The sequence below is a fragment of the Cryptomeria japonica genome, chromosome 10 (assembly GCF_030272615.1).
Source record: "Cryptomeria japonica chromosome 10, Sugi_1.0, whole genome shotgun sequence".
NCBI lineage: Eukaryota > Viridiplantae > Streptophyta > Pinopsida > Cupressales > Cupressaceae > Cryptomeria > Cryptomeria japonica.
This window is the reverse complement of record NC_081414.1, coordinates 825,741,299-825,764,432: the sequence shown is the minus strand read 5'-3', so window position 1 is coordinate 825,764,432 and position 23,134 is coordinate 825,741,299. Positions and strand designations below refer to the sequence as shown.

At 36.3% G+C, this 23,134-nt stretch overlaps 2 protein-coding genes across 2 annotated transcripts; both read right to left on the bottom strand.

The window, feature by feature from the left end:
- Window positions 1-14,314: 14,314 nt before the first annotated feature.
- On the bottom strand, window positions 14,315-16,227 carry LOC131076872 (7-deoxyloganetin glucosyltransferase). The gene is made up of 2 exons (XM_058014216.2): window positions 15,499-16,227; window positions 14,315-15,407 (listed from the first exon to the last, which is right to left on the bottom strand). Exons 1-2 carry the CDS (start codon window positions 15,983-15,985, stop codon window positions 14,461-14,463), a joined length of 1,434 nt encoding a protein of 477 aa, XP_057870199.2. The 5' UTR covers window positions 15,986-16,227; the 3' UTR covers window positions 14,315-14,460.
- Window positions 16,228-20,181: 3,954 nt separating this feature from the next.
- LOC131076851 (linamarin synthase 1-like) lies at window positions 20,182-21,708 on the bottom strand. Its single transcript, XM_059212914.1, has 5 exons — window positions 21,466-21,708; window positions 21,222-21,336; window positions 21,088-21,132; window positions 20,826-20,976; window positions 20,182-20,743 (listed from the first exon to the last, which is right to left on the bottom strand). The coding sequence occupies exons 1-5, from the start codon at window positions 21,706-21,708 to the stop codon at window positions 20,182-20,184; spliced, it is 1,116 nt and encodes a 371-aa protein (XP_059068897.1).
- Between the last annotated feature and the right edge of the window lie 1,426 nt (window positions 21,709-23,134).

Genomic DNA, 23,134 nt, shown 5'->3' with positions numbered 1-23,134 from the left:
TTACAGGGATACCATAAACCATAGTCTACTATGCCTTTGAGATACCGAAAAATTATCTTTACAGCCACCATGTGACTCTCTTTAGCCTCTTTTTGAAATCTAGCTACTAATCCAACAACATGAGCAATGTCTAGTTTGCTATGGACAACATAGTGTAGCTTTCCAATCATGGACATGTACTCTTTTTCACTAACAGCAGGGGAATCATCTTCTTTGGACAACTTGCAACCAGTAACCATTGGCATTCCTATCGGTTTGCAATCTTCCATACCAAAATTCTTCAACACTTCTTTGATATACTTGGTCTGACAAATAAAAATACCACCATCCAGTTGTTGGACCTGTAAGCCAATAAAGAACTTTATTTCACCAATTAGAGACATTTCAAATTCATTTCATTATATTAGCAAAATCCATACACATATCATCATTTCCACCAAAAATTATGTCATCTACAAACACTTCTTCTATCAACATCTTGTCTCCGTCAGTTTTCAAATAAATGTTGTTGTCCTCACTGGTACGTTGGAATCCAATTTTGATTACATGTGCATGTAATCTTTCATATCATGCTCTCGGTGCTTGCTTTAGACCATATAGTTCTTTATGCAGTTTACACACCATGTCCTTATCATCAATCAAGGAAAATCCATCTAGTTGTTCAATGTATACTTCTTCTAGAATCCCATTTAGAAAGGCTGATTTGACATCCATTTGATAAACTTTGAATCCCTTATATGTAGAAAATGCTAGTAGCATCCTTACTCCTTCTAATCTAGCAACAGGTGCAAATGTTTCACCATAATCCTCACCTTCCTCTTGAGCATAGCCTTTGCAGACTAACCTCGCCTTGTTTCTTACAATCTTTCCTTCTTCATCCAATTTATTCCTAAAGACCCATTTTGTTCCAATTAGATTCTTATTCTCCAGTCTAGGAACAAGTGACCATGTTTGATTCTTCTCAATTTGATCTAATTCTTCATTCATTGCATTCACCCAATCATCATGTTTTAATGCTTCCTTAACAGACTTGGTTTCAATTGTAGATATCAAACATGAGTTCTCATGGATCTTTCTCTTGGTTTGCACACCTACATTCTTATCACCAATTATCTACTCTTGTGAATGGTTCATTCTGACATATCTACGTATTCCCTGTGCCAATTCTATATCTTCGGCATCAGGTTCTTCATCTTCTTCCTCGCTGCCATTGCTTACTAGTTGAGCGTCTAATTCTGCATTTGTCGGTTCTTCATTATTATTTTCCTCAGGTTCAATGCTTACAAACTTCTCTTCATTATCATCCTTTTTAGGTTTTGATCTTCTTGTACCTTCAGACTTATCATATAGATCATCAACTTTTACATTAGCACTTTCAACAATTTTCCTAGTTCTCTTATTGTAACATTTATATGCCTTACTCTTAGAAGAGTAACCAAGAAAAATTCCCTTATCAAATTTTGCATCAAATTTCTCAGTGTAGTTATCTCTCTTAATAAAACATTGACTACCAAAAATTTTAAAATAACTTACAAAAGGTGTTTTTCGATACCATAGCTCATAGGGTGTCTTATTGTTACCTCTCCTTACCAGTACCCGATTTAAAGTGTATACAACAGTATTGACCGCTTCTCTCCAAAACATTTTGGATACATCACCCTATAATAACATGGTTCTTGCAACTTCAACTATTGTTTTGTTCATCCTTTCTGCTATGCCATTCTGTTGTGGTGTCCTCATAGCAGACATTTGTCTCTTTATGCCTTGTTCATCACAATACTTAACAAACTCATCAGATGTGAATTCATCTCCTTGGTCTGATCTTAAACACTTCAAGTTCTTACTGGTTTCCTTCTCAACTAGAGATTTAAATGATTTGAATTTGCTAAATTCTTTTGATTTATCCTTCAAAAATGTCACCCGCATCATTTTAGAATAGTCATCGCTGAAGATCATGAAATACCTATCACCATAATAACTCTTTGTTCTCATAGGGCCACAGAGATCAGTATGTACCAAATCTAAAATATTCTCAGAAATGCAATTCTTGCTCTTGAAAGAAATAGAGGTCATCTTACCGATTTGACGATCTTTGCATATCACACTATCTAGTTTGACAATTTGGGGTAACCCTCTTACAACACTTGACTTCCTTATCTTAACCAAATTATCAAAATTGACATGGCAACATATTTTTTGCCACAACCAACTGTCTTCCATTCTAGAAACTAGACAATTATTAATATTACTATTCAAATGGAATAAGTTACCTCTAGTTTGCTTCCCGATAGCAATCAGTTCACCATTACCTGCAAGAATTATGCAAACTCCACTTTTAAACTCAAGCAAATAACCTTTATCATTGAGCTGACCAACACTTAAAAGATTATTCTTTAGAACATCAACCCAAAACACATCATCAACATTACTCTTCTCGTTTAGAGAGATTGAACCTTTACCTTTCACCATGCAAGGAGAGTTATTACCAAATCTAACAACACCTCCATCAAATTCATTAAGGGTTATGGACTTACTTGTGTCTCTGGTCATGTGGTGTGAGAAGCCAATGTCTATAATCTACTCATCACTATTCTCCATATGAGATACTAGTGCCTTTTCATCTGATAGTTCCTCCTTTACGGCTATAAACACAATTTCTTCATTGTCATCTTCATCTTCAGACTCCTCATCGGTCACACCTTCATCAACTACAATATAACAATGTTTCTTTCCCTTTCCTTTGAATCTTCTAAATTTTTCTTTCTTATCGGTGTCAGGGCAGTTAGCAGCAATATGACCAATTTTACTACAAGAGAAACACTTCAAAGGTAGCTTTCCTTTATACTTATTAGTGCCTCTTGGAAATCTATTTGCTAACAATCCCTCAAGTTCCATCACTTGATATTCCTTGTCTTCATTTCCCCAGTTACCTCCATGACTTGACCTGCACTCATGATTTTGACTTGTATCTTTACTTTTTCTAGCAGATGAACTGGTAACATAAGATTTAAAGGGAGATTCAATAGATTTTGTCACACTATTGTCAAAACTATTTAACTCAAAATTTGTAAGCTTACCAATCAATGAATCAACAATTACCTTATCATTTAAAATAGATCTAAGTTCTTGGATTGCCAATACTCTTATAGCATACTGGGGTTGAAGAATTCTAAGCATTTTACTTACTATTGCATCATCCTCTATTTTACCTCCAACACTCTTTATGCCACCAATAAATTCTTTGATTCTCTGACCATATTGTGCAATATTTTCTCCTTCAAACATTCTCATGTTATCGAACTTTCCTCTCAAGCTTTCCTCTTTGGCTCTTTGAACATGCTCATCTCCTCCATAGATTGTCTCTAACTTTTCCCATACCTCACCTGCAGTTTCCAATCCTTGAACATCAATATATTTTGAATCAGATAAAGTACTTACAATAGCTTCAATGGCTTCCATGTTATATTTCTGCTCTTTGAGTTCATCCAATGTCAAGGGAGTAGTGGTAGGAGCAACATATGCAGTTTCAACTTGCTTCCAATATTGTGCACCAAGACCTTTGATGTATATCTTCATTATGTCTTTCCAGATCTTGTAGTTATCCTTGTTGAACTTGGGACCCTCTTTCTTAATCATCTTGACTACCTCATAATCTTTTCCTCAAGCGGTTAGGCTTTCTGCACACAAAGGACCAATGCTCTGATACCAATTGTTAATCCTATGATCCGGTTAATACTAAGAGGGGGGGTGAATCAATATTAAGACCAATAGAAACATTAAACCAAAAAATAAACTTATATTAGATCTAAAACCATTTAACAAATGTCCCAACTTCTTTAATCAGATCTAACAACCTCTTGATCAGATTTGCTTAATACATTAATCAAATCATTTACCACAACAATCAATACTTTCACCACTTAAGCAATTATATCAATTTGATCATATACCAACTTATCAACCTTATCAATCAGATCAAATACTTTCTCTATCAACTTCTTATCAATACTGGTAACCTCTGATAAACTTCTGATAAAACATAATAATCGGTGTCTCATAAATAATGCATGAAATGAAACATAAACAAGAAAATCACATGAAAAGCATTCCACACATGAACACCATAAGTTTTTGACGGGGAAACCCAAATGGGAAAAACCACGGTGGGAGTTGGTACCCATAAAAATTTGTAGTCTTTTGAAGTATGCCCTGTTAGGAGCTTAACCCTATTAGGAGCTTACAATATGCCTGGTTAGGAGCAGACCCTGTTAGGAGTTACCCAGTTAAGGGATATGCCTAGCAGCCCAGTTAGGATCTTGATGATTTGTTAGGATCAACCTCATGGGAGGATTTAACACTCTTTTGAGAACTACCCTATTAGGGGACTTAAATGTTTAAGGCCTATTAGGACATACTTGGTTAAGGGATTTAACCTACTACAATTGATAGGGAACAACAATAAGAAAATGATTTGTAACTTGCACTTCTCTACTTGCTTGATTAGATCCAGTTATGCACAACACTTTGTAACTCTCAAGAAGATCTCACACTACACTTGGAAGGCTCAACACATTCTCCAAGACCACCGACATCATAAACATCAACTGTGCCATCCTAAATAGTCATCTCAACTAGGTTGGTCGCTAAACCCTAATTACATCATGAATTTATAATTCAAATCATAAGAGATCATCTCAGATCAATATACAGATCATAACAACAAATTATAATGCAATTTCAATCATTGGTTGATCAATACCCATCACAAAAGTCCGATTTGTACCAAAGTCAAAACCTTAAAACACTCCACTAAGTGTTTTGTTGATTCCCAAGAAATTCTTCCTTGAATCGTGCCAAAATTCAAATCTTTTCACGTAGGTTGTGTCATGTTACCAACTTCATTTAGACTCATCATCGATCATCGTCATAACAAAATCATTACCGGTTTGATGATATCTTCACTGGTCCTTAAACCCTACTAAAACCTTAGCAAAACTTCATCAAAAATTTGAAACACACCTTTTGGTAATCATCACAAGTCCTGGTTCTAGTCAGATACAACTTTCCCTAATAGAAGTTCAACATCCAAACCACAAATCACCAAACATCGCCGATCATAGGATCCAACCAAAACATCTCTTCTTTACCGATTAAAGTCCTATTTCACATACTTTAATTCTCTATTAGTAAACCCTGTCTTCCGATAAACCAAATCACTTAGATAACAAAACATAACATTAGGAACATTAGTTGACATCAGTTGCCATCAATGACAACATAAATAACTGATTATGTCATCTAATCATAGAATCTCAATCTCTTCATCACAAATAGATTTATATCCTTTACCGTTGCAGTTATCGGTCTTCAACTGTGTCACCTCATCTGAATCAATTATGCCAAATGCCAACATTCTTATGCAAGTGTTTACTATTGTGGTTGACTTGTAGATGCAATAATATTATTCTAAGTCAACATATGAATGTAATTATGTTTATAATATATATATATATATATATTATCTAGGTATATTCACTGTGCATTTCTTTAATGTATACATTTGAAAGGCATTGATGTGTGAGTATGTGGGTGATATTGTGTAAGTAGCATCTCAATCATTGCATCTAGTTTTATCAAAATATCATATGTACTAGGTGAAAGGGTTTTGATATTGTTCAAATCAAAAGCAAGCCATATATTCAATCTTGAAGGTTCTTGCTAGAGTATTCAGGTATTTACTTGATTAATTAAACAATATTTGTTTAATTATTTAAGTTCCCTTTATCTCTTTTACACTTAAGCTAACTTTAGGAGCATATAATTAATTATTTTAATTAATTATTATGTGCAAACCTAGGTTTTCCCTTTTAGGGTTTCTTGACCTATTAAAGGTTGAGTTCTTTCTTTTCATTGTATGAAAAAGGATTATTATTGACAATATATTTTGGAGATTATTGAGCTCTCATCTTTTGGAGCATATTTTTCCTGTGTATTCTTTCCTTCTGTGATTTGCTTCATTGCTTCTCCTTGTAACAGGTTTTTCAGCTTGCAAAGATTATTTGGGCTCCTATGGTGTTGTATTTCCTCAACTCCTATATGGTATCAGAGCTTCAGATCTGCAGCTACCTGTTCTTGTTTTGAGAATTTTTGGCTTTGGAAGCAGATCTGGGGTTTCAGGAATTTTTTATGTACCTAGGGTTTGACCTTTTTTCTGAGCACTTTGGGCCTAAACGGACCTCACCATCATGCTTAAAAGGCCTGAAAACCCTTGTGGTCATATAAAATTCAACCTATTTTGGTTCCTGAACCTCTGGGTGAATTTTTTTCTCAAATCTAGGTCGTACGACCCTAGCACGTAGACCAAGAAAAAAATAAAAAAAATTTGCCTTTTTACAGCATGCAGGCTGAATTTTTACTTTTTTATTAAAAAAATTTCTTGAAAAAAAAGCAAAGAAAAAAATAGGGTTTAAAAAAAAAAAAAATTTAGGGGGGCAACCCCACGGTACGCAGGGTACTGTGGGGCCCCCTGCCTTCACGCAGGCCCTGCAAGACCTCGGGCCCCAGACCTCTTCCGGCCCCCAATGGCCCGATCTTCAGCCCCCTGCCGTCTCCCGGCCCTCGCCGGCCCAGCCCCTTATCGACCTCCTTGTGACCGACGACACCCTCTGCGACCATCGCCACTGGAACTCTGCCCGTCGCCCAAGTGGCCCCCGCTCTGCCCGAGCCCGCCGCCCAAGCGGCCCCCGCTTCGCCCGAGCCCACCACCCAGGCGACCCCCACTCCACTTGAGCCCGCAGTCCCAACGGCAACCGCCCAGCCCAGCCTCCTTCACCACCTGGCCCGGCCTTCTCTGCCGCTCGGCCTTCCAGCTGCCGGCATCTGCCGCCCAGCCCAGCCTCCTCCGCTACCCGGCCTTCCCGCTGCCAACATCCACCTCCCAGTATGTCGATCACTCAGGCTCCACCAGAAACAGTAGCCCACCACCCGGGCGCCACCCAACCGCCACCCACTGGCCACCGAACCACCAAAGAGCCACCAAACTCCCTTTTTTGGCTTTTTCAGGGGGGGTTTGGTTTTTTGGCTCTATCTTGGGCATATGGAGTCATTTTTTCGAAAAAAAATAGGCATCAGAAAGCTAGTTTTGAGCCCGACCTCATGGTGTTGGTAATTTTTTCCAATTTTGTTGTTTGACTATTTTTTTTGCAGTCAAAGTGAGGTCTCTTTTTTGTACTCCAAGAGACGTAGAATGAGCATCCGAACTCCGTTTTTTGAAAACTTTATATTTTTGGAAAGCATGTGTTGTGTACTTTCCAACCATCTAAGTTTTATTTCCAGATTCTGCTCCATGCATATTTTATTCATCTTTTTATTTTTCAGCACTCTGGTGGATATTGTGGTTGTTTCAAGTCCTAGGATCTTTTCTCTAAGTAGGGTGTCTCTATTTTGGTTCACGTTTCTTTTTTCCAGTCTTCTTATCATTGTAGCTTGTATTTATGCAAACGCACTGAGATAAAGTTCCATCATGCATTGTTTACTTGGAATCTTGCATATTTTGTGTCTTGTTGTACATGCACTATTGATCAAGTGCCATGAGGGGGTTGATGTTTGCCTGTTGTTTGCCGTCTTCCTTTGTCCAATGAGTGTTCCTTCCACAACATTCGCCTCATGATGATGTGTCTCAGCACCTTTGATGTTCTTGGTTCTTCGTCATGCAGTTTTGTTTTTGCTATCCTTTTTAGTGTTCCTGTCCCTCTCCCACTTCCACATTATGGGGAGGTTTATCCCGTTGGTTCTAATGCTTCCATGGTTCGATTGATCATCTCTTCAGGCTTTGGTGTCTCATGCCATTTGTATCTTCGAGTTCAGTTGTTTGCCTTTGTTTGCCATCTGATTCGAGTAGTGTCATTTGAGGGCACTCATGCAGATTACAGTCTTCTCTACCTGGTCATGTTCTATTTCAGTGGAGGTTCTCCAGATCAGCAATTATTTTTCGACAGAGTTTGCAGGTTCTTCATGCTTCAGTGATATTCTTTTCCATCTCTTTTTGGAGTAGAGTTTTGTTCCCATGTGGTTTTCTCTATTTCTCCAGTTCATAGAGATTTCATTGTATTTGGGTACCTGATCAGGCCTTGTTGTCGGGACCCATCTTTATTACTTTCAGGAGCTGTTCTAGATTTTAGCTTCTCCCTAAGTCTAGCTTAAGGGGGGGTGTTAGAGTATTCGGGTATTTACTTGATTAATTAATTTAAGTTCCCTTTATCTCTTTTACACTTAGGCTAACTTTAGGTGCATATAATTAATTATTTTAATTAATTATTATGTGCAAACCTAGGTTTTCCGTTTTAGGGTTTCTTTACCTATTAAAGGTTGAGTTCTTTCTTTTCATTGTATGAAGAAGGATTATTATTGACAATACATTTTGGAGATTATTGAGCTCTCATCTTTTAGAGCATATTTTTCCTGTGTATTCTTTCCTTCTGTGATTTGCTTCATTGCTTCTCCTTGTAACAGGTTTTTCAGCTTGCAGAGATTATTTGGGCTCCTATGGTGTTGTATTTCCTCAACTCCTATAGTTCTCAATTCATATTTCTTGTATTTTTGGTGAGATCATTGTCTCACATGCTAAGTTGGTGCTCAAACCTTGGAGTTGGGGATTGATGTCTCCTATAGGTTAGTGCCTACAAATTTAATTGGGGATTGGTGTCTTTGGTAGGTTAGTGCCTACTCCATATTATAAATTTCTTATTATATTCCTATTTTTGTGAGGCTAGATCTGGGTAGTAAATCCAAGCTCATGGTGGTTTTTCCGTTTTCAGGTTTCCACATAAATCTAGTGTTCTTTGTGTGGATGTGTGCGTGTGTGTTGATTAATTAAAATTAGTAAATGCTACTTTGATTATTTGAGGTTCATATATGGAAAAGTGAATTAATGATAAAATTAATATTTAATCAAGTTGAAATTGACATATATTGATTAATTCCCCTCTCAGTATATTGTCTACCCTTCACCTAAGCACCTAGATCTTTCCTAGGGACAATAGCTAGGCCTATTCATGTTCCAATTTCATGAAAGGATAATTTGAGATCTTTAGGTTATATATATTTATCTTAGAGATCCCATTTTCCTTTTATTTCATTTTGGTGAATCTAACATGTCTTATGCTTGCATATTCTTCTAATGTTGCAATCTTTTTTTTATTTTTAGTATTTATATACTTGCATTTAATTAGGTGACAATTAATTTCATAATTGTTACTACGTATTACATTTATTAAATATCTTGTGTGATAAAAAACTAAAAATAAAAAACCTTTCTTTTCTTCTAGCTTTCTTTTTTTCATTTCTTTCTAATATGTATGGAAAGGATATCCTAGGCCTATAGATGCAAAATAAGATCTCAAATCTCAATTGCATGTCATTGGAAACATAAATAGGTTTAGCTATGGTCCTAATAGGAGAGTTGGATACTTATGGTTTATGTTTCTTTTTTGTAATGGATTTAAGATTATGAAGTGTGTGTGAATAAACAAGGTTAAATGATAGAAAATGATGACTTTCAGTAATAAAAACAAGTTACATAACAAAAAACCAATATAGTAGGCCAGATTTGGAAAGAGGACACAAAAAGAAACTTAGATCTTCAATTTGGATCTGAAAATGCTGGGTTGAGTGCCCTAGTCTTGGGGGTGTCTAAATTGACAAAAAAGGGGAAGAAATGCAGTTAGGAGGTCCTATAGGTCTATCTCCCAAAAATCTAGCTAAAATATGTCAAATACATGTGTTGGGCACCCTATTTCAAGATTTTTTCTCTATTCAAAATTTAGGAATGTATGCCACTATTTACTTTTCATTCCTATAACACTTTTGGGGATAAAATCTACACCAACACACATGAAAATGACAAAGAAGAGTTGTATTGTATAAGGTCTTGCATGAGTTAAATCGTGTGTTGGTGTTTTTACCTCCATAACAACTATGATTGATAAAAAAAAAAGGAGCTTGTCCTAGGGAGAAAAAATGATAAAAATAATATAAATGCTAAAATGAAATGATTATACCTTAGGAATGAAACCATGCCATGGAGTTTCACATAAAGGTGGTTATGCAATGCTCTTTAGAGATGTCCTGCAAGTTTTAATGCAATAACATGATAAACATGAAATCATACTTGAATGCAGATTTTTGTTGTTTGTTATTTCTTGAATACTCTTGATTAAATTAGATTCAAAATGCAGATTAATTGCTTCTTGCTTTACAAATGATAGAAGAAGTACTTTGTATGGGTTTCACAAGGTATTTTTGACAAATGATGACATAAAATGATCAAGTACACCAAAATTAAGACCAAATTTGAAAATGTAAATGCCAACACTTGTACTAGCTAAATTTTTGAGAGATTGTAGTGGGACTCTAGACATGGGCACCCTGGTCCCACCAAAATACAGCCTCTAAAAGGGATCACAAGTGTTGGGATTTGTGATATTATATTTTGTCCTAATTTTAGTATTTGATGACTGCTAAGTTTGGGGATTAACAATGAAGTTTTAAGTTAGAATAGGGCCCAAATAGGCTTAAAATGATATAGGAAAAATCACACTAAAGTAGGTTCCAAATAGAGTGTGAAATTCTAAAAGGATACAATTTACTACACTACATTTAGTGCCCACTTTAGGAGGAGTATGAACTTATTCTCATACTTGAGTTAAAGTAGAGAGAGAAAGAGAGAGTAGCAAAGAGAAAATAAACTAGGGATAGAATAGCACTAAGCTGAGTGATGTACAAACCCCAAGAATAGGGTCCTATCAATACACACAAAAAGATTCAAAGTAAGATACACATGTAGAAAGCAAACAACGTTAGTGTTTAAGAAAACATAAGGTTCTAAGTCAACTAGGTGAAGTGACCTCGATGCAAAGGTTATCTTAACCACTAATATCATTCTCATAATAGTAAATTACAAAAGCACATGCAAACTTCTAAAAAGAGACAAAAGCGTGCCTTGTTAGGGTGAGAAGAGGAACCATGCTCCATAAACTAGCAAGTTGTGTTATGCTGGGGGTTCATAGAGATTTCATTAATTCTAATAGCCAACAAGTTGTGTTATGTTGGGTGATTTGTGCATTGCAATAAAACGATCATGCTAGAAAGCCACACTATACTAGGAGATCAATGGTGCATCGATCATAAACAATAACAACAACAATGATAATGCTAACAAGTAGTGTTATGTTAGATGAACAATGCCTCAAGCAACATAAACAATGATGATCATAACTAGGATTCCACACTATACTTGGTGATCTATAGATCAAGAGAGTGCATGCTATCATAAGAACAAAGGTAAAAGAGTGTTTATTCCCACAAAAACAAAAGAAAAATAGTGTCTTCTTGCTAGAATAGAAACAAAGAAAATAACCAATGCAAAAATTGATAATGACACCTTAGGGAGCATTATGAAACACAACACTACCACTTTAAGGATACATTAATGAATATGATTAGCAAAAAGGAGGCCTCATATGCCCCCCTTAAGATGTTAGCATATTTCTATGTTTATATCTTAAGGAAAATATAGATTTGTATTAAGGAAAAACAACTTCAACACCAAGAAGATATCATTTTCAAGCATGCATACGTCCAAGCTAGGAAGAAGATCCTTAAATAGGTTCCAAATATTCAAGAAAGGAAGAGATCATTATAAAGGAAATATATTGCAACAAGGGTAAAGGGATCCTTATCAAGGATACATAACTATCAAAAAGGCAAAGAGAGGAGGGGAACCTTGTCTATGATACATATCTCCATAAAAGGAAGGAGATCTTCAAACAAGGATGCACATAAGAGAAGGAGAGGAGATCCTTAAGTGAGGATGAACACTTATCAAGAAAAGGAGAAGGGATCCTCAAACAATGATGCATTCCTCAAAATAAGTTGTCCATGCCCCCATAGTGTATAAGTGATGACAACCATGCTTGAGGCTATTATGTTGCTTACCCTAGAAAAAGAATGGTTGGATGTGAGATTGCACCACCATGAATGACAATGAGACCTCCTATAGAGATACAAATGTCACATGGTGAGGAGAAATATAATAGTAGGAAGATTTATTTACAATGAACAGGACAAAGGTCCAACTCAATGTCAACTATCATTTGAATGATATCAAATTTAAGAAGTTGGTATATTTTAATTTTTAAGGCTTTGCATTCATTACTAGGATGGCCATGCATTAGATTATTTGCAAAAAGGAAATAATTGTTTGATTATGTTTATGAAATTTATTACTTTTTGGAGGAGAAAGAGTAAGCAAGTTTGTTTTTGAGAAGAATAAAAAAATATTATCTTGTTTAGGTGGAAGGTGAAGAGCACAAAGTAATGCTTTCTCTTGTGGAGAGAAGCTCGATCACTCATTAGAAGGAGACATAGAGGAATCAGACAATGGAGGATGGGATGTAGACAAAGGAGGAGGTTGGAATCCTAAACCCTCTTTAGATAAGTGTGATGTAGGTTTTATAGGAGCATCTATGCTTTATTCTTGTGTGCAATGAAAAGTGATCTCAATGGAATGAATAAAACATTTTAAACGCTTAAAATCACAAGATAGAACAAAAGGAGACTAATAAATATCAAAATAGGATGAAAGGAAACCAAAACAAACATAAGAGATGCAAACCAAATTTAACACAAAATAGTCTCCTTGATGCAATATTTGTCCTTTGTTGATAGATTGGATGTGTGCTCACTCAAGATTTTGGTAGCATAACATTGTTCAAATGGAAAAGGAGTGAGAGAGTTGTGTGAGAGTGAGAGACAAAAGAAGAGGAAGAGATATAAAAAGATGGAAGAAGAAGAAGAAGAAGAAGAATGGTCAAGGGTTAGATTTATAGGCTTTCAGATGAGATGAATGGATGGTTGAGATTGATTGATGAAGATTAAGGGTTGAGGACGGGGGAGACGAATAATTCTTTTTGGATTACTTAAAAGGACAAGCCCATGTGCTTATGTAAGAAGCCCATGTTCTTGATGTGATGGGAGGAATTGACTTCACTTAATCAAAGATTAACTGTGTGCATGCTTAGTGGATGATATTAGGTGGAGATTAGGATTAGGATTAGGATGCAAGTGGGAAAATTACAAGGCAACAAGTCAAAATTAAAATACACAAGAAGATTTTTTTCCTTTTGCTCATAGATTGCATGTGACCAACTTTTCCATTGGAAATAATGTGGTTTTGTATCTGTGAGCTTTTGCCAAGATCTAGAGGCAATGGAAAGCACAAATAAGAGAGAACAAAATAGATGATAGGAATAAACTGTATTCTATCAAGATGAAAATATTGATCAACTGGATCATGACGCGTTACATACAATGAATATGAGCTTGCTTATATAGGCAAGGCTATATGGATATGTGAGCACACAAACATGACATGTGGCTCAATAAGAAACAAGGGTAGGTAGGAAATAAGTGTGGTAGGTAGGAGAAACAATAAAATATTCCACATGAGGTGGATCACCCACCGAAGGTGGAATGTAACAACAAGACCACAAAAGGTGGAAATTCTCCTACACACACTATCCCAATGTGGCACAAACACCCAAGTGTCTCATACCCAAACTACTATGATATGCATTTCCTAAGTAAATTTAAGTAAGGTGTAATAATATCCAAGATGAATAAATAATTACACCAACAGTATCTACCAATAAAGTTTTTAATATATTTTTTAGTGAATATATATTTTTCTTTTTGGTGTTTGTTTTATTCTATAGAAGAGTGACATTTTAAACACCTCTTTACCAAGAAAAATATATTAAGGAAACATTAGATCTTTATAATTGGGTGCATAGCTAATTTCAAGTTATTACTTCTCCATTGAAACCTTTATTGCACAGACAATATCATGATAAAAATTAGAAAAATTGATTTTAATATTGTTAGAGGAATTTACAAAAAATCAAATTTAATATAATAAAACAATTTTACTTCATTATTTTTGAATATTTATTCATTCATCTTCAACTCTTTTTAAGTAAACATCTACAATTTCATTATATATTTTAAATTATTTTATTACTAATAATAATTCTATTTTTTTACATATAAATAAATAAATTTAATAAAAAATATTGTATTTTCTATTTATATTGTTTATTTCTATTTTTATCTCTTCCTCTCCCTACTCTAAACTAAATATGCTACATATTGACTCAGCAACTTGAGCGTCCCTGCTGCGTCCCCTATTTTAGACTGACATTAATTATAATGAAAAATCTTTTAGAAAATAACAATTCTAATTTTTTGAGGCGGGGAGTGAAGGGAAAACGACTTTGCAACTCGTTAAAACCCCAGAAATTTTACAATAATGATTCTGAAACAATAAATTTTACAGTTTCTCGTAACCTGGAACATAGACGGCATGGTTTCACAATCACGGCCTCCCAGCTAATCATTTAACATTCAACGGGCAAATGATTTGGCAATCTGGGTAATCTCTTCGACAAACTTGTTTAAATTGAGGAAAGAAGATCCACCTGGGTTAACTGCTTTCATTGCTGCCTCCTTCAATTTAAACACCCGTTGCCTCGCCTCTTCACTTTCCATAATCCTCCTCACCCCCTTCTCCACTTCTTCTCTCGTAACCAACTTATTTTCATCAACATCCACACCCTCAAAGTCCATGCCAATCTTCCACATATCCTTCACAAATCTGCAATTGAGAAACTGATCCATAAAATATGGCCATCCCAGCATAGGAATCCCGAAGCTGAAGCTCTCCATGACAGAGTTCCATCCGCTGTGGGTAAGAAATGCCCTAACGGAAGGATGGGACAGAACCTTCACCTGCGGTGCCCATCTCACAATCAGCCCTCTATCTCTGATCCGCTCTAAAAACCCTTGGGGCAAAATACCAGGCTCCCCTTGTGCAATATCCTTTCGCAAAACCCACAGAAAAGGCCTCTGGCTGTTTTCTAACCCTAGCGCAATCTCTTCGAGCTGTTGCTTCGATTTGACGGCGGTGCTGCCAAAGGAAACGTAAATCACAGAAGCCGGCTGCTGCGCGTCCAGCCATTCGAGACAGCTCTCGTCCTCTGCGAACATACTGGTGGACCGAACGACATCTCTGTGCGCCAGAAAATTGGGAAGAAACAGAGGACCTACTGCCATCGCAGGACAGCCGTTTATTGACAGTGCTGCTACTGCTTCCCTTCCTTCCAACTCCTCCACCGTGTTCACAAGCACGTAATCTCCTTTGTTTTGCATTTGGCTTTCATATAGAAATCTTTTGACTAAAGCATCCGAGGCACTCTCAGCGCGGTAGAAGGAGATGAGATCGGTCGGCAAGAGAGGCGGGAGATTACCCGGCAAACAAGTGATCAAATTCTCTGCCCTTTTCGCTTCTCCCACTGAAATCACACAACATAAAATATTTATGACAAAATAATTGTATGCTGCAACATGTAATTGAGGGGTAATTAGAAATATACGAAAACCTACATTTCACAGGAATGTGTCCCCGCGAGAGAAGTAACTCTGCTTTAAACTGCGAAATAGACAAGGCCGCGCACATCGTCCAGAAGACAACTCTGGGTACTCGGAGATTTAGGGCCAGCTGGTAAGTGCAAGACATATAGCTTTCACCGATAATACATGTGATGGGAGGGATGCCTTCGGAAAGAGTGACCAGAAGACGCTGCTCCAAAACAGGGGCTAAATTTTCCAGTGCTCTTAAATAAGTAATAAGATCAGTATAACGCTCATGCTTTGCCGGTAAGCCGTCTGGGATGGTCAAAAACCTAAACCCCTCAGCTGGTTGCTGAAGAGCATGTCCACCGGCATCTAACATCCGGCGATGGCACCACTCTGTGTTAACGAAGGTAATGAAAAATCCCCTTTCTGAAAGCAGGTGGGCCAATTGCATGAGAGGATTGATACCCCCTTGTACAGGGAATGGCACCATGACTGCGTGCAGAGACTTGGCCATAGCTAATGGTGAGTGGTCTTGAGAAGAAGAGTTAAGCGTACCTTGTATTATATCAACCAAATTCGTCCACGGCAAACAGAGGAATCGTATACCGCCGTTTTATTATAATTGCTGGTACATTATTTTAATAGAGCATTAAATCATAACATGCAGCCTAATTCTAGATTTTATGATGACTTTCAGACTGCAACTCGCTTGCCATAATTTTGTTTCGGTTTTTACGCCTTTTAAGGAAGAGGTGTTGTTTTCAAGCTTTATGTTGAATTTGACGTTGTGCTTCATTTCCTTGAATTTTAGTGAGAGGTGACATTTCTAAAATGTTTCTTCTTTGTTACTTCCGGCCGGTAGGCAAAGGATTTGTCGCATCCCTGGTTTTAGATGAGAGGAGGAGCTGAGCTCCGAGAATGGCTGTTTTGACCAAGATTGCTGTTACATTATTTTATTAGAGCATTAAATCGTAACATATAAAGTTGTTTGGATTTTCCTCTAGATGCAAGCAAAATCTTGATTTTATTATGTCTTCCGATTGCGACCGCAATCTTATCATAGAAATTAAAAACTAATATTCTGACTCTGTAATTCAGAAATCTATGTACATTGATATTATGGATTCCGGAAATTTTATTTATTAATTGTCTGATTGACATGCTTCAGGAAGCTAATTTTAACTTAATTTTACATTTGTTAAAAATCAGGGAAAAAGGTTTTCCATGAAAGGCAGGGTTGAAAAAAATTCACAGTTTCACTCATGTTTGCCTGCTGTATTGGAAATCGCTAGTGTAATTATTCTGAGATTTCTTGCAGAGCATCGGATCAAGTACATGTCTTCTTGCGTGCAGAAACCCATATGGACAGTCTGATCGCTCAGCAGTGAGCATTTGAAATGATTTATGCGAAAGAATTGTGTTCTTTGTGATTTGTGGCACATAAAATGTGCCATAATTCAGAGAAGGCTAAAATTTAGAATCTGTCATTATTTTGATGGATTAGTACCAGGTTTAAAACTGAGTCACTCCATAGATGTGCCCTGTTAGTTGGAGATCACTCTGGTTGTACTAAATTACAGCCCCTGTTGTTACAAGCTCTTACTGTTCCGCCACAAAAACAAAAAATATCTCAAAACGAATGCTTATTACACAGTGCACACAAGAGCTTTAACCAAAACCAGAAGAAAAGCAGAAACACCGCTAAAACCAGAGTTTACAAACCATTTTAATTTTTTAAATTTCGATATGAGAATCATGGGGCAGTGAAGCCTGGAATGTAAACATGGAGAGACGATTGCAGGTGGAAGTAGCAGTACTGTGTTTGTTCCTCTACTCAGCATATCTCTTTGAGATTTGTAACATGGTTTAACAGTCTTATGTGAGATCTTTAATTGGGATGGTAGCAGTTTTTTGAACAGATGCATCTTATGGGGAAAATGGCCAGTTCAACTCCTGCAAGTGATATCAAAGTGGGGTCACGGTTTCAAATCCCTTCGGGTAATGCTAAAGGGAAGATTGTTGGTATTGTGTACCAATATTCCCTTGGGATTCACGACAGAATTTAACAGCGTCCTGTGAGATCCTTAATTGAGATGGCAGCAGTTTTCTGAACAGATGCATTTTTTGAGAAAAAACGGTCAGCTCAACTCCCTGCACAAATTGCCTTCTTTCTTCATGCCTTCATATTTTTTTCCTTGTAATTCTCTTCACCTTTTCCTATTTATTAGAAATTTTACTATTTCTCACTCTTTTTGTTTTCTGTTTTTTAATTTTCACTTCTTTGTTTAGTAGTGAGGTATCATACATTAGATATATATGTGATTTGTCAAGTTTGAATTTACTGTTGAGATTCGTAATGTAAAAACTCAGGGTTAATAAAAACCTTATGTGCTTTTGGGGTTCGAATAAGAGAGGTTTTCTAAATGCCAAACTGGTGATTTTAGGCATATTTACACACCTTTGTAATTATATTCTCTCAGATGAAATCGATCTTAAATCAAATTCAGTTGTATTAAAATTTTAAATTGGTGGTATTTACTATCAAGCATATTTGTAGATAGTTTGTGATCTTACTCTTCAGTCTCAATTTTTTTATTTTTTTTATTTCCCCACTTTGTTTCCATATTTCTTTTCAAAAAAATTCAGTTTTCATTATGAACTGCAATATAGCAGAAAATTAGAAATCATGATCATCCTTACTTGTCCCTCTATTCCTGGAATTTTTAGAAGTATGTTTGTCCTTAGTTGCCGCCTGTAGTCCCTGTGTTCCTGGAATTCACAGGAGGGTGAAACCACTCTCACTATCTTGGGTTTATTTATACTTTGATGCCATTTGCTCTCACCTTCCTTTGAATTCCTCCATTGTCACCACAATGTTTTTTCCCTACGAAACACAAGTCGTAAAAATTTGGAAAAATAGATTGTCTACAAGCCATCTAATGCCAAAATGGATTCCACAAAAGAGCTTGGTTTGTGAACCTCAAAATCTTTCTCAAGCAACTGAACATTGTAACTTCGAACCAAGTTTAATATTTGGCAATTTTCTTCAATTTTTCGTTTCTGCATTTGTGACCTGCCTCCATAAAATGTTTAGTGAAATGAACAAGTTGCAAATTAAATGACTTGTCTTTCATAATTTTTACATTTACAAACATGCCCATAAAAGGTGCAAAGTTATTGACGTATAGGCTGCTAACGATTGGCCTAAGATGCTTCCAATAAGGATTGTTTTGAAAGATCATGTAACAGATTTAAATAATTTTTGAACACAATGTCTAGAATCATATGACATAAAGATAACATTTGACATGTGTCCCCACACGTGTAAGAGATTCCATGAAGATAGAGATGTGATGTATGAGTGACATTGTCATATCTCCTTCCATAAGATTATTGGTGTTCCTTGAACCTGTTTTCTATTTCTCATAGGCTTGGGAAAATAAACCAACAAAATGACTTTATAATGATTTAGTGTATTATTGTATGTGTGCTTAGATTATAGGGCCCTTTGCTATTATGCAATTAAGTTTTATTTTTTATTAAATTGTCTGCCAAGGGTGTGTTGTCCGTGTGTGTAAGCATCTTTGAAGGGTAAAAGAAGATTTGAATATGACATCATCTAATTTTTATTATATTATTCCTCAAATAAATTGGGCATCCCATCTATTTGTCATTGGAGATTAGAATATGAAAACCCCATTATCCTTATAATTGGCTAGTGGACAGAAACTCCTATCCAATGTTAAGCAATCTTTCTTAGGGATTGTATGCAAGTTTCGTTGATTTGTTATTTTGGTGGTTCCTATCAATGTTCATTTGTCTAAGTTAGGTGGCTCTCTTTTAGTGCCAAGGGATTGTAATTCGATGGTGGCTTTTGTAATATCTTTTTTGTTATAAGTTTTTAATATTCTTGATAATAATATCATTGTTATAGTTTTGACAACTTAATTGATAAGTGTGATCTTCCATTATAATAAGAGGAATGCACAATTATTGCACATTGTTGTTCATTTAGAAGGGTTTACAACTCATTTTGACATATCTTGTTAAACTTATTATCTGTTAGTGTATACTTGAATTGAAATAAGATTTAATCATCTGTATATTATGAAGCATAATCAAATTGAAATATTGAACATCCCTAATTGAAGATATTACATACATGGGTTGAATGAAGAGTGAATAGTTTCTTAATCAAATGGATGGTCAAGATTTTGTTATAACTTTTTAAAATGATTGAGATTAAGAATTGATTAGTTAATTTAATCATATTTAGACATGTGCATGGATTGATTAAATAATTAATTTGATTTAAGTAATTAGATTGATTTAAATGAAAAGATGAATAAATTAAATGATTTAAATGAAAGGAAGAATTAAATGTAGACTTTATATTTATTTAATTATCGGGAAATAAAAATAAAAGATAAATAAATTAATAATAAAATGAATAATATTTTTTATTAATAATTGAGATAAAATAATGTTTAATATAAATAGGTGTGAGTAAATTTAGATATAAAAAATTTAAAAAAAAACTTTTTGTTTTAAAAAGATATATTTGAAAAGCGACTCTGCACCTTGTTAAGTTGCTGAAATTTAACAATGACGATTCTGAAACAATAATTTTACCGTTTCTTATAACCTGGAGCTAAACAATTACTGCATAGACGGCATGGTTTAACAATTACGGACTCCAGGTTAGATTATTCAAGGGTCAAATGATTTCGCAATTTGGGTAATCTCTTGGATAAACTTGTTTAAGTTGAGGAAAGAAGATCCACCTTGGTTAACTGCTTTAATTGATGTCTCCTTCAATTTCAACACCCGTTGCCTCACCTCTTCACAATCCATCATGCTTCTTACCCCCTTCTCCACCTCTTCTCTACTAACCAACTTGTGTTCATCAACATCCACACCCTCAAAGTCCATCCCAATCTTCAACACATCCTTCACAAATCTGCAATTGAGAAACTGATCCATATGATATGGCCATCCCAGCATAGGAACTCCGAAGCTGAAGCTCTCCATGACAGAGTTCCATCCGCTGTGGGTAAGAAATGCCCTAACGGAAGGATGGGACAACACCTTCACATGCGGTGCCCATCTCACAATCAGCCCTCTATCTCTGATCCGTTCTATAAACCCTTGGGGTAAAACACCAGGCTCCCCTTGTGCAATATCCTTTCGCAAAACCCACAGAAAAGGCTGCTGGCTGTTCTCCAAACCCAGAGCAATTTCTTTCAGCTGTTGGCTCGATTTGAGAGAGGAGCTGCCAAAGGAAACGTATATCAATCACAGAAGCAGGCTGCTGCCCATCCAGCCATTGGAGACAGCTGTCGTCCTCTGCAAACATTCTTGTGGACCGAACGACAGCTCTTTGCGCAAGAAAATTGGGAAGAAACAGAGGACCCACAGCCACAGCAGGACACCCGTTTATAGACAGCGCTTCTACTGCTTCCCTCCCTTCCAACTCCTCCACCGTGTTCACCAGCACGTAATCTCCTTTGTTTTGCACTTAGCTTTCATACAGATATCTTTTGACTAAAGCATCCGAGGCACTCTCAGCACGGTAGTAGGAGATGAGATCTGTCAGAAACAGAGGTGGGATATTACCTGGCAAACAGGTAATCACATTCTCCGGTCTCTTTGCTTCTCCCACTGAAATCACACACTATAAAATATTTATGACAGTATTTTTATGCTGCAACATGCAATTGAGTGCTAATTAGAAAGCTAGGAACACCTACATTTCACAGGAATGTGTCCCCGAGAGAAAGATAACTCTGCTTTGAACTGAGAAATAGACAAGGCCGCACAAATCGTCCAGAAGACAACTCTGGACACTCGGAGATTTAGGGCCAGCTGGTAAGTGCAAGACATAAAGCTTTCACTGATAATACATGTGATGGGAGGGACGTTTTCCGAAAGAGTGGCAACAAGATGCTGCTCCAAAACAGGGATCAGATTTTCCAGTACACTCAATTAATTAACATGATCAGTAAGACGACCATGCTCTGCCGGTAAGCCGTCCGGGATGGTCAAAAACCTAAAGCCCTCAGCTGCTTGCTGAAGAGCATATCCACCTGTATCAAACTTGCGCCGGTGGCACCACTCTGTGTTAACGAAGGTAATGAAAAATTCCCTTTGGGAGAGCAGGTGGGCCAATTGGATTAGAGGATTGATACCCCCTTGTACAGGGAATGGCAGCATGACTGCGTGCAGAGATTTGGCCATAACTTGTGGGGAATGGGGATGAGAGGAGGAGCTGAGCGTGCCTTCTCATATCACAAATCATTCCCGCTATGAGAGTGGTTTTATATCATGGCTGTTTTGACTAAGATGCTCTATTCCAGGAAATGTCAGATAATCGTAGAATTCCGCCGCAATTTCATCGTACAAATCGGAAACAAATATTCAGATCGACCTGTATCTAGGAAGCTTTAGGAAACAAATGTATATGTTTCCTAATGAAGTCTGCCATTACATAGCATTTACATTTATTTTCTATTTAAGATTTGTCTCTAGATGAAGTTGAAGCTCCCTAGATGCAGACTGATCAGAATATTAGTTTCCAATCGATTTCTCAGATAAAATTGCAGTTGCAGTATTAAGAGATTATAAAATCTAGAATTAGATGGCATCCTGTGCAATAGAGCAACTTATAAGCAATATTAGTTCCTGATTTTTATGATGAAATTGCGGCGTAAATCTACGATTATCTGGCATCATCTGGAATAGAGCAACTTATAAGCAATTATACAAGCTGTGATTTAATGCTCCCATAAAATAATGTAATGGCAATCTTAGTCAAAAGAGGTGTAGGTATACAACCGCAGGGGATGATTTGTGATACGAGAAGGTACGCTCGGCTCCTCCTCTCATCCCCATTCACCGCAAGTTATGGCCAAGAAAAAAGTTACAATAAAAAGACTGTTGAAAAAATTAACAGAATTTCCTAATGTTTGTCTGCTGTATTGGAAATCGCTTGTGTACTTTCCTGAGATTTTTTGTACAGCAACTTGTCAAATGAGAGCCAAAATTTAGAATCCGTCATTACTTTCATGGATTTGTATCAGGTTTAAAACTTTGAGTCGCTGCATACATGTGCCTGTGTTAGTTGAAGATCACTCTGATTGTACTAAATCAGATCCCCCATTGATACAAGCTCTTGCTGTTCTGACACAAAAACAAAGAATTCATCTCGAAACAAATGATTATTACACACAGGAGCTTTGACAAAAACTAGAAAAAAGGCAGAAACAGCGCCGAAACCAGAGCTTCCAAACCATCTTAATTGTTAAATTAATTAAATCCATAGAACTTAAAAACTTCAACTATACCTTTTGGTATGCTACCAAAGATACACAGACACAAGATTATGAATATGCAAACAAATATTGATGGCACCAAAATTATGTTGTGATAGTATGGGATGTACAACTATATAGAGTATACAAACACTATGTGACCGAGGGTATGCTTTTATATTTAATTTTGGGCAAGATGCATAGTAGAAAATAGATGGCAATGCTTTTATATTTAATTTTGGGCAAAGATGCATAGTAGAAAATAGATGGCAAAACTTTTAAAGAAAACTAAGGGGACCTCAAATTTAGAGCTTATATTCTACAGAATTTTACAAGAGTAGAAATCTTGTACA

Bases quoted from the DNA above. Each gene is read 5' to 3' on its own strand.
- LOC131076872 (XM_058014216.2), bottom strand. From the start codon at position 15,985: ATGGCCAAGTCTCTGCACGCAGTCATGGTGCCATTCCCTGTACAAGGG. The intron at 15,408-15,498 runs GTAGGTTTTCGT...GTGTGATTTCAG, and splicing joins GGGACACATTCCTGTGAAAT to TGGGAGAAGCGAAAAGGGCA.
- LOC131076851 (XM_059212914.1), bottom strand. From the start codon at position 21,708: ATGGCCAAATCTCTGCACGCAGTCATGCTGCCATTCCCTGTACAAGGG. The intron at 20,977-21,087 runs GTAATATCCCAC...TGCAAAACAAAG, and splicing joins TGTGATTACCTGTTTGCCAG to GAGATTACGTGCTGGTGAAC. The intron at 20,744-20,825 runs GTTTGCAGAGGA...TTCCTTTGGCAG, and splicing joins GTCGTTCGGTCCACAAGAAT to CTCCTCTCTCAAATCGAGCC.